The sequence below is a fragment of the Danio rerio genome, chromosome 10 (assembly GCF_049306965.1).
Source record: "Danio rerio strain Tuebingen ecotype United States chromosome 10, GRCz12tu, whole genome shotgun sequence".
Classification (NCBI taxonomy): domain Eukaryota; kingdom Metazoa; phylum Chordata; class Actinopteri; order Cypriniformes; family Danionidae; genus Danio; species Danio rerio.
The window spans coordinates 2,267,501-2,282,500 of NC_133185.1; the positions used below are offsets into that span (position 1 = coordinate 2,267,501).

Consider the following 15,000-nt stretch of genomic DNA (forward strand, 5'->3'; position numbering starts at 1 on the left):
GTACTTGTTATTAATCACTATATCACTATAAAAAGCCTTCTCTTCAATCACAAATCCCTGGTTTCTGTTTATTTCATTGGGAAAACTCCACTATTTCGTCACTTTTCAACGTTCAGAAAATATGGCAACATCTGCACTCTGCTCGTTATATTATCCTTTGTACTCCCAAAGTTTGTACTTGTCTGGTCACTACTCTTTTCAGCTTTCTGCTTCTGATAAGTGGAATCAAACCTTAAAGCTTAACACTTTTTATTATCCTTTAAAAATTCATTCCAGTTAACAGTAGAATAATGCAGTGCTTGTGTTTAATTTTGTTATATTTATATTATTTATATTATTTGTTATATATTTTATATGTTATTATCTGCATTTGTGTAATTGTAATTTGATTTATTTTGACCTTTTTCGGACATTATAAACAAGAACTAATGCTCAATTGACTGATTTGGTTAAATAAGAATTATTATTATTGTATTTTTAAATGTTTGAGTTCGTTTTCTCTGTTGTATTTGTTTTTCCTACTATGGAAGTAAATGGTTTCAGTTTGGTGCCGTTGACTTGAAATGTTCCCCCGATGTTGGCAACAACCAAAACAAAAATCCATACAGGCAAAGAAAACAAATCTAATTAGTTTACAAATAAAGTTGTGCATAATAAAATGAAATGATGCAGGGTAAAAGTATTGAACACATGAAAAAAGATAGGTGTAGTTCGGCAGTGAAAGCCCAGACAGCAGCTGAAATCTCTCAGTAGTTCTTCAGCAACAATCCACCCTTCCTTAGTGTGAATGAACCAGGGTGGACATTTCAGCAAGACAATGATCCAAAACACAGCCACGGAGACTCTCAAATGCTTTAAAAAGCTGTAGAATGGCCCAGCCAATCACCTGAACCGAATCCAATAGAGAATACAGAATAAAGCTCAGATTTGATAGACGAGACCCACAGAAACATCAAGATTTTGACAAACTTTTGAAGTCTGAAAAACTCACACCTGAGCAATGCATGTGATTATTCTCCATATGAAAGGCGTCTTTAAGCTGTCGCCACCAAAAAAGCCTTTATATAAAATATTAAACACATTTCTGTAGTTCAGGGCTTTCTCCTTCTGTCATTTCATTATTACCAAGTGTGCCGCAAGCCTGCGTTTGAGTGAAGGTCTCTGCCGTTAGATCACCCCCTGGGGGCTGGCTGCAGTACAAGTCATAAAGCCCGCCTCCTCCGTGTTAATGAAGGAGACTTGAGCCAAAAAAAAATGTATTACACTTGCAATAAAATGTCCCGAAAGATGGTTCAGGTCGATTAAGGCGCTGGTTATTGTGCTGAAATAGGTGCAGATCTTCATTTTTGTAAACAGTTTGTTTTTAGCAGTAATTTAATGCTGGGCGTGTCATCGTGATTCACAGCTGTGATTGACAGTTTCTCAAAGCAGCGCGTCTGAGCTTCGGCAGGAGACTGAAGTGTTATTACTCGATTTCTGTGTTATTTTACCATGACAAAATGAGTTCAGCAGTAAACTACAGTTTCTGACATACATGATCCTGGTGGAACACTGTTTATTCGCTAAGGTCAGGGCTTTTTTCGGGCTTTATTAGTTTGCTGATACACGCCTAACCACCCAGATAGCAAAATACACTCAGGCCAGTTCCAGCTAGATTCTCGCCTGCCGGAGACTTACCCCTCAGAGCTCAGACTGACTACCTCTGGTGGACCTACTCCGGATGCCTGGACTCACTGCCCGATTCCAGCCCGAGTCAATCGAGCCAGATGCGGCGGTCGAGCGAGCCGGCGCTGCCGCATGCGAGCCGGAATCAGCCCGCGACGCCGCGAGTAAGTTATGCGCTGCGGCCTGGAGCTGGCGCGATTGAATATATAAAACCCTCATATTTGTTAACGTTATTACATCCATTTGTGTTGATATGACAGCAAACGCATGCTGAGAAGTTCGGGGGGCGTGGTTGATTTTACATAAAGCGTTTGATTGGAAGCTCGACTCATTTTCGTGGCTCCTCCTCTGGCTCCATCAGACAGTCCTTCTGCGCATGTCTGGCTCCAATTTCAGCAGTCTTTTGCGACAGTTTGTGCCCGTCAAGCAGGCGTTTTGCCCTCAAGGCGTTCAATGGGAAAAGGGGCTGTCGCGTCGTCCATATTTTTTACAGTCATTGATTATTACACATAACTCATTGATCAGATTTTGTTTTGCTTGTCTTTATCTTTATGTTTGTATTGTTTGGGTTTTTGCCAAAATCTGCTTCAATCCTATGTCAACAGCTCCTTTAGGAATATTATTCCCAGGAAAAAAGCATGACATGTTCAATACTTATTTTCCTCGCTGTATGTGTATATTGTGAATAGTTATGTATAAATGCACACTCAGTGCTTAACAACATCCAATATTGGCATATTGCACTCAGCCCTAAAAATAAACCTAAAACATCTGCATACTTAACAGCATGAATATACGTTATTACATTCGCAAACATCAAAGCTGCTACATGATTCTTACACCGCATCAGGCTGTGGTTTTTCATCTGTAGAGCTCTGAGCAGCTGATTCTGAAGCAGAAATCAGGCTGTTTTTGATGCGTTATCATTGCCGGATCTGGCATGAACACACAACCAAAGAAGCAGCAGGTGCATCTTTAGAGCTTCAAAGCTGTTTATTTCTCTGTCTTCAAAGCACTTCAGCGCTCTTTGATGGAAGTGTTCTCCTCTTTATCAGCGCACATTTAGCCACCGGCTGAAGAAGTCTTCTTACATGTGGTGGGAGCTGGAAATAATCTCTCTTTTTCTTCCGGTGCCTTCCGTGCATCATGTAATGTTATCTAAAGATGGCTGCTAACGCTCTTGCACACACAGATCATGATCATTGATGGAGAGAACAACAATGTTTTTTTTCTCTCTCACTCTTTCAGGAGGTTTTGAAGCAACTGCAAGGAAGCATTGACGAGGACTCCAAAGATTCACAAGGACAGATCGAGTTTTTGGAGAGAATTAAAGGTGAGAAGCTGTTGGCTTGGTCAGGATTCATGTAAACAAGGCTTAAGCTGCTTCCCAAATGGCACACTATGCACTCATGCACTATGTACTTATGCACTTACACACTCAACAGTGTAGTATGTGTATGTAGTGTCGTCCCAAATGGAGCACTAATTTTTTTTACTAAGCAGAAATTCAAACCGTTTCTCTGATGACGTTTGACGGTCGCCTAATCAGTTAAATTAATGAGCAAACTATCAGATAATACCTGCCGTGAGTATAACCGCATTCACCATCGGGAGGCGCTATAATCCCTCTCGTAGAAGAATTTTGTTTTTACTATCCAAAATAAATGAAGTTATTCAACATGTGCACCCGATAGCTCCGCCCCTTCTGCTATGTGAGCAAACCTGCAGTGGTTGAGTGTGTGAAGTGTCCATCATTACACACTTCATTTTACCAGCTGAATGAGTGCATCATCCGGGTAATTAAAGTGCACTTATTATTTTTAGAGTTTTCAGTGTGAACGCATCACTTATACTATTTATACTACAAAATGGCATAAAATAGTGCATAAGTATGCGATTTGGGACGCAACTGTTTTTTCGTGTAAAAAAAAAAACATGCATGCTTGAAAATGCTGACATGGTAAAAGACTATCCACATTTAAAAAAAAAGAATTTTTTGAAAGTGAGTAATAATTTAAAAGTAATAAATATCCTAACTTTTGTAGTAGTACGGGTGGTGCTGGTGGTAATGGATCTTATATTATTATTATTATTCTTTTATTATTATTATTAATAATAATAAAATGAGTGAGAGAAAAATGTTTAAATAATTTAAATAAAAGGTTGAATACAAGCAAAAGACAAGAACATAGGAAAAGTAAATAAATAAATACATGCATAATCTAACTTTTGTAGTAGTAATAACAAAAAATAATATTTATTTTATATTTATTATTATTATTAAGAGAAAAATATAAAAATAAATGAAATAAAAAGGTTGGAGGAGGTGTAATGGGTTGAATACAAGAAAAAGACAAGAAATAAATGAATGAATGAAAACCCTAAGTAATAATAATAATAAATATGAACAAACAAAATAAATAAATAAATAAATAAAATAAACATGAATTAAAATTTGGAGGAAGTATAACTGGTCAAATATTCAAATAGATTCAATCAATGTGCAAATTTAGAAACATAACATTTATCATAATAGTAATTATTATAGTTAAGTTAATTAATTTTTTTTAAAGTTTGGAGGAGGTAATGGATTAAATATTTAAATGTATTTAATCAATTTGCAAATTCAGAATTGAAAATATGTTATAAGGGGTCGACAGTTATCATAAAAAGAGCCATAGTTAACAGAGGGAGAGCATGTTTTTTATTGAGTGAAAACATGCTTGATAATGCACACATAAAAGACTTTTCCTTTTCCACCTTTTCTTAAAATGTTTGCAATGGACGAAAGACAGGAAAATACAAAAAAAAACATAAATATTAAATTAATAATAAATAAATAACCTAATTTAAATAATAATAATACCAATAGTAAAAAAAAACAATATATAATAGTATCAAGCAAAGGATATAGAAAATAAAAAAATAAAAAAAGGTTGAGGGTATTTCATAAAAGTCAGTGTAGTGTGTGGGTAACACTTTATACTAAGGTTGTATTAGTTATTGCATTTACTAACATAAACAAACAATGAACAGTACATACTAATGAACTAATGTTAATAAGCGTGAATTTAGATGTTAATAATGGATTAGTAAAAGCTGAACTCTGATTAATTAATGCTATACAAGTATTGTTCATTATTAGTTCATGTTAGTGAATACATTAACTAACAAACCCTTTTTGTAAAGTTCGACCAGTGTGTGTGTGTGTGTGTGTGTGTGTGTGTGTGTGTGTGTGTGTGTGTGCGTGCGTGCGTGCGTGCGTGCGTGCGTGCGTGCGTGCGTGCGTGCGTGCGTGCGTGCGTGCGTGCGTGCGTGCGTGCGTGCGTGCGTGCGTGCGTGCGTGCGTGCGTGCGCGCGCGTGTGTGCGCGCGTGAAATACCCCAACCTTTGTGTTTCATATTGATTTCTATTCTCTCTCTCCTCTTTGTTATTATTTATTATATTATTATATCAATATTATTATTATTACTACTTAAGTTAGGTTATTTATTTATTATTTTAATATTTCGAATTTTTAGTGTTGTCTTGTTACTCTAGCTCTTGTTTTGTTTGTACCATGTTTTCTGCTATGTGTCTTGTTTTTGATTTGTGTATTGCTGTGTTTTTCACAAAACGATAATCCATTAATATGAGGTGTCATTGTGTCCTGCAGAAATGAGTCTTGACCCGAGCGGTTTCTCTGGGGTGAAGCTGAGGTCTAAAGCGTCTCTGCAGGGCTCAGCAGACAGCAGCCCCAGCCCCAGCCCCGTCAGCTCTTGCCCTAGGAGAGGGGCGTCCAGCGGGGGCAGAGACAGCGCTGGATATCTGGAGGAGCTGGAGAAAGAACGGTGAGCAGCACATCATTGTCAGGGCACTAAAGGGGATATATAGTTGAAGTCTAAATTAGGGATGTCCCGATCTGATATTGATATTGGAAATTATATATATTTATATATAACCAAAAAATTATATCAGACTATTATATCCGATTATTAGCCATGTGGATAGAAAATAATAATAATAAATGTGGAAAGTGCTTTAAGGGTCCAGAAAAGTGCTAAATTAATGTAAGAAATTATTATTATTATTATTATTATTTTTATTATTATTATTATTATAAATGCATATCTAAAGTTTAATTAATTCATTTAAATGTAAGACATTTCATAGAGTGAAAATAATTCTCCCTTTTTGTTTTCCACCCTTCTGAATAAAATTGCATTCATGAGGAGTTATCACAAATGAAGACTCTTTACTTGTGCGTTCTTACAATCAGTATTCAGTCAATGATCTAAAGTGTTAGTTAAAGTGTTGCCAAAGTTACCTGTTGAAACCTAAAGACTTAATGTATGGATGAAGTCTTCAAAAGGTATTGAAAATGTATTGAGTTTCACTCTCTGATTCCTGTATATACCCTGATTGAGTGCATCAGATGGACGGGTCATATGGCTAATAGAGATAACCTCCTGTAAGAAGGTTTACTAAAAGGTTGCCTCTAAAGCTCGTGGAGGGATTTGCAGCCATTCTGTCAAGCCAAAAAGGGTTTGAGTAGTTTATATGCAAGATCACTGCTGTCTGTTAAACCGGTACCGGTCCGCAGATCAATCAGTACCGGGCCGCACAAGAATTAATTATTAATTATACAAACTGAATTGGTGGGGACGACGCGTGAACAGAGGCATATTGGACATGTTTCAAACATTAGCGGGGATTTTGTGTGAGACTGAGCCTACATATGATATGTCATATTGTTGGAGCAATGTGTTAATAAAGTTATTACTTCCTAATGTTATAATAGCATTGTAATGTTGGAGCAATGTGCTAATAAAGCTCCACATGAGTACACAGTGGATTCACGTTTATTATTATTGTTATTATTTCAACCCCGCGGTCCGCAGTAAAATTGTCAAGCGTTGACCGGTCCGCAGTTAGAAAAAGGTTGGGGACCACTGTTTTAAAGGGTTGATTCACCCCAAAAATTTAATTTGCCGTTATTAATTACTCGCACGTATGCCGTTTCAATCCCAGGGAGCCGACCATGTTCTTAACACTAGTGTTGCGAATTAATATTAAAAATCGTTAAAATATTTTTAATAATTAAAATAAAAAATCTTTAAAATTTTTAACAATTAAAATTAAAAATCGTTACTTTTTTTTAAAAATTACAATTAAAAATCGTTAAAAAATTAAAAATAGTTTGCCCTAATACGCTGCACCTGCGAATACTTAGAAATGAACGTGAGAGAGAGAGAAAGTGAGCGAGAGAGAGAGAGAGAGAGAGAGAGAGAGAGAGGGGAAAAGAAACACCTTACACAAGCCTACACTACAACTACTCGTAACACTAGTAGTAAATGTTTCTTGATCATTAAATCAGCATATCAGTGTGATTTCTGAGGCATCATATGACACTAAAGACTCTAGTATTGATGCCTTGAATCACAGGAATTAATTATATTTTACGTTATTTTGGTGGCTTCTTTAAAAAAGATTTATAATAATATCAAATAAGATTTTATAAAATAATGGCAGAAGTCGGCGCCAGTGGTGTAGTGGTCAGTGCGTCGACACCTGCACTCCGGTGCTCACGGTGACCCGAGTTCGATTCCGCCTTGCGGTCCAATGCCGATCCTTCCCCTCTCTCTGCTCCATATGCTTTCCTGCCAATTCTCTACTGTCCTATCAAATAAAGGTGAAAAGCCCTAAAAAATTATTATAAAAAAATAAATAAATAATGGCAGAATAGTTGGCAGTTCACTCCGCTGTGGCGACCCCTGATAAATGAGGGACTAAGCCGAAAGAATATGAATAAATGAAGATGGACAATCTCTTCTGGATTTGGAAAATCGGGACTGACAGATCCAGTTTAGTTTAACTTATGTGATAAGCTGCTTTGACACAACCTACATTGTAAAAGCGCTATAGAATTAAAGCTGAATTGAATTTGATTAATACCAACCTGAATTTAAAAACTCTAAAGTCAAAACTAACTTCATTGTGCTCATGAGTGACTTTGCTTTCTCTCAGGTCTCTGTTGGTGGCAGAACTAGAGAAGGAAGAAAAGGAGAAGGACTGGTATTATGCCCAGCTGCAAAACCTCACGAAAAGGATCGACAGTCTGCCACTGACGGAGAATGTAAGTAAGAGTACAGTATAGGACTGCAGTATATATTGCTTCAGAATCGATTTCGCAATGTTATGATTCACAATAGTCACATCGCAAGCATACGTAATGTTGAGTCTGGGTTAAAATGCATTATTTGCATGTGCTTTAAGCCCTGTTCATGTTTAAGGATTTTTAAAAGCATCCAGGCCTATGAAATTGTACCATTTTTAACACTTGAATAACTATTAATTTTATTGAATTAATTATAAAATGAAGACAGTGTTATTTTAAATTTGAGTTATTCAATTACTGTATGCCCGAATACTGTTGGAGTCCACGGTTTTATCTATGCTAGACTGTTTATTGTATTTTCTGCAGATGCACTTACCTTACAGAACCATACCAATCAACATGGAATTGATAAATCCTTTCCTAATAGAGATATTCTAGTCATTTGGGGAAAACTAAATATTGTGATGTCAGATTTGTCTAATATCGTGCAGCCCTACAGTATGCAGGTCATTGTCCATCATGACAGGCCTGATCTGATCTCCTGCATGTGTGTGTGTGTTGTAGTTTTCTCTCCAGACTGATATGACTCGCAGGCAGCTGGAATACGAGGCCCGGCAGATCAGAGCCGCGATGGAGGATCAGCTGGGCACGTGTCAGGACATGGAGAAGCGCGCACAGGTGGGCCGACGTCCTGAAACTGAAACATGAAAGTGAATCATCTAGTTTTAGACCCCAGGCCTTATCCAACCCTAAAGTACACATGAAACCAAAACTAACCATTTTGATTTTGTTATCTTATGTTGGTAGTTTTGTGGTGAACAATTTATCGGTGCGTGTTAAGAAAAAACTAAATAGTTTGCTCTTGTCACCTGTATATTAATGAGAAGTGGCAAGTGGAATGCGATGAATGTTGAAACAAGTTATATGAAGTGAATGCATTTGTAAATAGATGTGATCAGGTTGTACATGCGAGATGTTTATTAAAAATCACCCATGTTTATTTAAAGGGGCTTGAAAACCCTGTTTGTGACTTGTTTAGGAATATTTTGACGGTAAAACATTTGAATAGAATGTGTATTTTTAAATCATATAACGTTTTATTCTGCAAATATTTTATAATGTTTTTTTCTGGAGGAATATTAGAATATTTATCATTAATCAAGCTAAAAGATTGTAGATGACTCTTTTCAGTCTTGTTGTGAGGCTCGAAATGAACTTTTTTTTTTGGATAGCACTTGTGCTCCTGACAATTTAGGAGCACTGGCAAAGATGCAAATTTATGAGCACAACTTCAAATTGTGAATGAACAAATGTATTTGAAAACAGCAATCTTACTAATGCTATGATGAGGTCTTAAATAAATTTGATAATTAATTTTCCATGTAAAGCTGTCCAATCGGGACGACATCCATTCAATCACCATCAATCCATCTTAATAAATCTACAAAACTCTATTCACTTGTATGGTTTAATCATCTTCCTTTCAATAGCATTTGGTTATTGTGCATACATTTTGTTTATTTTACTTTTTAAAGCTTTTCTTTTTTTTTTTTTTTAAATAACAGTTATGTAAAAAAAAAAGGTGTATGTGTAAAACTAAAGTTAGCTTTTTTTGACAGATTATTTAAAATATCTGTCTAAGAAATGACTAATTAGATTTATTATTTTCGATGGGGCAAGTAAAAACGTTTCTGCTTTTTCCCTACTGGGCCATTAGAAAAAATTTAGTCCTGTATAAGTCTGAAATTATATTCATACTAGTCTTAAAAGGGTCTGCAGAAACTCTGTATCTACGAACGAAGTCAGAATTTGCCAGGGGTATGAATAAATTCAGGCTGTATGTGTATGTATCTGTGCATGTACTCCTGAAAACCACAATAAGTTCCTTGCTTGTGTATTTGCACACACTTGTGATTGTTTTTCTAAAAGTGAGGATGATGAAGTTTGTCCATGTTTTGTCTTCATTCAGGGTCGTGTCGCTCGGATTCAACAGATAGAAAAAGACATGCTGAGGATTCGGACACGTTTACAGGCCCAGTCCGCTGAGTCAGAGGTACTGCGTTATTCTACCACAGTAATTTGAGTTCATATATATATATATATATATATATATATATATATATATATATATATATATATATATATGTATATGTGTGTGTGTGTATATACAAATGTATATACATATATACAGTTAAAGTCAGAATTATTAGCCCCCCTGACTTATTCGCCCCCTGTTTATTTTTTCCCCAATTTCTGTTTAACGGAGAGCAGAGTTTTTAAACACATTTCTAATCATTATAGTTTTATTAACTAATTTCTAATAACTGATTTATTTTATCTTTGCCATGATGACAGTGAATAATATCTGACTAGATTTTTCATGACACTTCTATACAGCTTAGTACAGCTTAATTAGGTTAATTAGGCTGGTTAGGGTAATTAGGCAAGTTGTTGTATACTAATGGTTTGTTCTGTAGACTATCTGAAAAATACATAGCTTAAAGGGGCTGATAATATTGACCTTAAAATGTTTTTTTTTAAAGTAAAAGTAAAAACTGCTTTTATTCTAGCCCAAATAAAACAAATAAGACTTTCTCCAGAAGAAAAAATATTATCAGACATACTGTGAAAATTTCCCTGCTCTGTTAAACATCATTTGGGAAATATTTAGTCTGATAGTGCAAGTATTTGTTCCTCTTCACTAATGTTATTTCTTCTGACAAGCTGTACTTTCCATGTCAGCGTCAGTGTTTTCTGTGCATGTTCCAGTTTGCAGTCTTCTGCTTTGAAACTTGTTCAGTAGTGAGGGGAAATGGTGCGCAGAAAATGCATCTGTGCGTAAAGACTGGAAGCATGAAAGTTTAATTGAATAAGCACGCTCTACTAATGCATCAGGCTTGCTTGGTTTGAGCGAGTGTAAAAAGCAGAAGCGTGACCCAGCTTTAGGATGCATTGAGCTTATCTTGCTTACATTCCTGTATTAAGCACATTTACACTAACTGCATGCTTTGATTTAAAATGTCTATATATTTATTTTATTTTAAAGAAGTATTTTTTTATTAGATTTCAGCACTCTACAGTGCATTTGGAAAGTATTGATAGTGCTTGAGGTATTTCCATTGTGTTCACGATCCGATCTGCCTCTCCTTTATTATTACTATTTTATTTGAGCGTTTATTCTTTTCTTGCTCACAATCACAGATATTTTACTGGCAGTTTCGGAATTTGTCTGAGTTTATTACGTCTGAGAGATTAACTACCCATCTATATAGATAAACTGTATTCAAACAGCAATAAATGTAGTTAAATTGACATGCATATATAAAGCTTAGTGCTAATATAGATACCCCTTTATTAACCGTAGGCTGTTAAACAAACAGAAACGGTGGAACGTGATGACATCAGTAATATGCAAATTAACCTATGATCTAATCTAGTAACATTTAGCGACTTTTCAGGCAGAGCTTAGCGCCTTTTCAGTGAGAATAGTTGGCAATACTGTGCGTTTGGCGTTTTTAGGTGCAAAGATGCATTCTGCGTGAATGTGTCCTAAATTTGCACGACAACAATTTTATTCACTTGCATAAATGCTCCCAAATATATTTTGAGCTTGCATCGATAAAATTTCGTGCGCATATATGCAATATTTAAAAATAAATATATAATTTTTTTTAAGCTAAAAAAATGGCAGCTATATTAAAGGTGCAGTAGTTGATCTGCCAAAATGCTAATCGGATAGCATATTAGCTTTGGCCAGCAGGAAGGGACTGTGTTTCATAGCCACGTCTCTTAAAATCACGAGCGCGACACAACAGCAGCCAACCCAGTTCATTCGCCAGTTAGAAGTGTATGTAGTGGTTGGCCTGGCGGCGTGCAGGAATTTCACTTATTACTCAGCCACACTTACATGCTATTTCAGACTGAATATTCAGAGTAGCGGTAAGCGATATCGGGAGCGCGTCACAGGCTGTCATTGTTCAGAAATGACCCAATGTGAATATAAAAGCAACTTCAGCTCAGCGAGCAGGCTAGGCGGAACAGAGTTATCTACTGATGTTTTGTTGTTAAACTGAATATAAATCTGCATCATCGATGCTGTAAAAGTCCCTTATGAAACTAAAAATAGTCACATCTAGCTTCCACCGGGAGATTTCAGTCACTGAACAACACGTCTGTGCATAGAACCCATTCATAACACACTCTACATCACCTCTGTGTGACTAATATAGTTTTAAAACAGATCATGAACTCTCTAAAGGCTGATTTATACTTCTGCGTCAAACGCCGGCGTGTGCTACGGCACTGACGCATCGCTGACGGGCACCTCTCAAAAAAATTTAACTACACGTCGCAACGACGCGTAGCGCAAGCTCTGTGATTGGTCGGCTTGGTATCGCTGACGAGTCTGGGCGGGGCCGAGAGCTGCGCGAATGGTGCGAGCCTGATGGAGCGATTGTTTACAAGTGTGGAGTCCCGTGAAGGAGCTCCGGATGGAAAGTTTTGTTTTGTGTTTACCTCATAGTAAAAGTTGTTGCACGTCCGCCGGTTCCTGCCTCAAAATGAGCGAGTTTGAGCCACTTGTACGTCCCGGAAGTGTTCAGGAAAAGCAAAACAACAGCGAAGAAACTCGACACAGAGGAACATTTACACCTCACTGCCAACTAGCGTTTCAGAAGTGTTAATGCAGATCAACAGAGTCAGCGCGCAGAAGTATAATGCACAGCTATACGCGTTGCATGCGCCGAGGGTCACGCCGGTCACTTGACGCAGAAGTATAAACCAGGCTTAACAGAAATACTTCAGCCATGGTGTCGTCCTTCCTCCAGCGTGCAAAAGTAACTCCAATACTGATTCAGGAGTTTAAAAAGTTTAATTCAGTTTTTGATTTTGCCGCAACTGTGACAGTTTTGCGTGCACGTGTCGCTTATCTAGGCGTGCACGTGCGGCAGGCGTGCACACGCTAATGGCAGATATGCGTGGACAGAGATGCCCAAATCTGCATTTGTTGACTGACAGTTTGGGCTCCTTATCGGAATTAAGAGAGATGTTGGTCCGACTCTATTTAATTGGATGAACATTTTTTAGTTTTATGCCTAACCCAGAATATAAAAATACATATAAACACATTTAGATCATTTACTGTAATCATTACTATTAGACTGTGAAGAGACCTTTAACCAGCACAACTAAACATGTTTCTGAAGACAATCAACTCAACTCAACTCAACTCACTTTATTTCTATAGCACTTTCACAAATCACAATGGATTACCAAAGTGCTGTACATAAAATCAAATAAAAAAGCATGTAAAATATACATAAAACCAAAATACATAAACTCATATCACATGATTAAAAGCTAAAGAAAATAAGTGTGTTTTCAGTGACCTCTGAAACGACTCAAAAGTTTGAGCTGTTCTTACAAAGAGTTGGAGATCGTTCCAGAGTCTTGGAGCTGCTACTGAGAAAGCTCTATCCCCTCGACAATCACCTACTGCAGCTTTAATAAAAAAACATTTTAGAAACATAATCAATATTTTAGAAATGATCTATATAAATGCCTCCTCTAAGTCTAAATGCTCGGGTATGATCTCATTGCGCATGTGATTTGTCTCTGAGTGGATTAGTCCCATTGGGCACTTCACTCTTCCTCCATGTGTGTGCTGGTGTGTAATCTGCAATGAGAAAGCAATGTAGGTCAGGAGAGCCTGATGCTCCTGCAGCAGCTGCTCTATAAACTGCTTGATCTGCTCAGTGCACAGGTGATTTGTGTGTCTCTAACACACACACACACACACACACTCTCTGCTGTCCTCAGGTCAAGCATGAGCCGCTGAGTCAGACTGAAGGATCTCATGCAGCAGGAGACGCAGGCGCCGCCGCTGCTGCTTCTGTATGCTCGCAGGTAAGGTACACTTCAATGCTGTCACACTCTTTTAGGCTGTTTATACTGGGAGAAGCTCCTCCGGTGGCCGTTGTGTTTCAGCCAGTGGGTGCTGAGGATTTCTGGCCCTTTTTGAAAGGCCTTTCAGTCGGTGCCAAGAGCTTCGCTGTGCTTTGAATAATAATGATTTGAATGCAGATGCTAATGCTTTCATTGTTCATTAGAGAGCTTTGAAATTCTAAGCAGAAACAGGACGGTTTGTCCGTACTTCATACTGTTGCAGTTGCAGGAAGCTCATAGGGGGTTTTTCAGACTGCGTGTGTGTGCGCCTGTGCGTGTGTCTGTGTTCATTCTTGTAAGAGTTTGTGCAAGAAATATGCTAACAACTTACCAATTCATGTTAAAATCATGCTACAAACATAGTCACTATAGACATGCTAATTTATACTGGAAAATGTTCATTCATGTTAGATTCGTGCAAGAAACATGTTAAAATATACTATAAACATGCTAACAGAATGTAATCCATGCTAAAAATCATTCTAGCGACATGCTAATTCACACTAGAAACATACTAATTTATACTGGAAACATGCTTACAACTTAATTCATACTAGAGACATGTTTACATGTTCATACACACTATAAACATGCTAAGTTATACTAGAAACATGCCATCAACATCTTGTTTCATACAATTCATACTTGTAACATTCTAACATGTTAATTCACACTAGAAACATGCTGATTCATGCTAGAAACACATTAAAAACAATATTCATTCTAAAATACTGTTAGCAACATGCTAATTCACATTAGAAATATGCTAATTTGTACTATAAGCATGCTATCAACATCTTAATTCATATTAGAAACATACTAACATGCTAATTCACACTAGAAACATACTTATTCATGCTAGAAACACGTAAATACGTAATTAATTCTAAAACACTGTTAGCAACATGCTAATTTACATTAGAAACATGCTAATTTATAGTATAAACATGCCACAACATCATAATTCATACTAGAAACATATTAACATGTCAATTTACACTAGAAACATGCTTATTCATGCTAGAAACACATTAAAACATAATTCATTCTAAAACACTGTTAGCAACATGCTAATTTACAATAGAAACATGTTAATTTATACTATAAACATGCTAATTCCTGTTAAAATTATAAAAGCAAAATGTCATTCCACATTAGAAACATGCTAATTCATACTATAAACAAATTAAAAACATAAATCATTCTAAAATAATGTTAGCACCATGCTAGTTTACATTAGAAACATGTTAATATACACTATATATATATATATATATATATATATATATATATAT

The 15,000-nt window shown here is 36.6% G+C and overlaps 2 protein-coding genes across 5 annotated transcripts in view; one reads left to right on the forward strand and one right to left on the reverse strand.

Moving 5' to 3' along the window:
- LOC141376283 (uncharacterized) overlaps positions 1-15,000 on the reverse strand; it is a 778,518-nt gene that overhangs the window by 539,897 nt on the left and 223,621 nt on the right. The window lies entirely within an intron of this gene.
- apc (APC regulator of WNT signaling pathway) overlaps positions 1-15,000 on the forward strand; it is a 65,938-nt gene that overhangs the window by 36,236 nt on the left and 14,702 nt on the right. For 3 of the 4 annotated variants that reach the window (XM_017357938.4, XM_005155523.5, XM_068223733.2), the window contains 6 exons: positions 2,914-2,998; positions 5,321-5,495; positions 7,672-7,780; positions 8,327-8,440; positions 9,732-9,815; positions 13,580-13,666. In XM_017357938.4, coding sequence (XP_017213427.1) covers positions 2,914-2,998; positions 5,321-5,495; positions 7,672-7,780; positions 8,327-8,440; positions 9,732-9,815; positions 13,580-13,666 — 654 coding nt within the window. Of the gene's footprint in view, positions 1-2,913; positions 2,999-5,320; positions 5,496-7,671; positions 7,781-8,326; positions 8,441-9,731; positions 9,816-11,694; positions 11,722-13,579; positions 13,667-15,000 lie in introns of all 4 variants that reach the window. The other variant, NM_001143840.1, reaches the window with a different exon arrangement.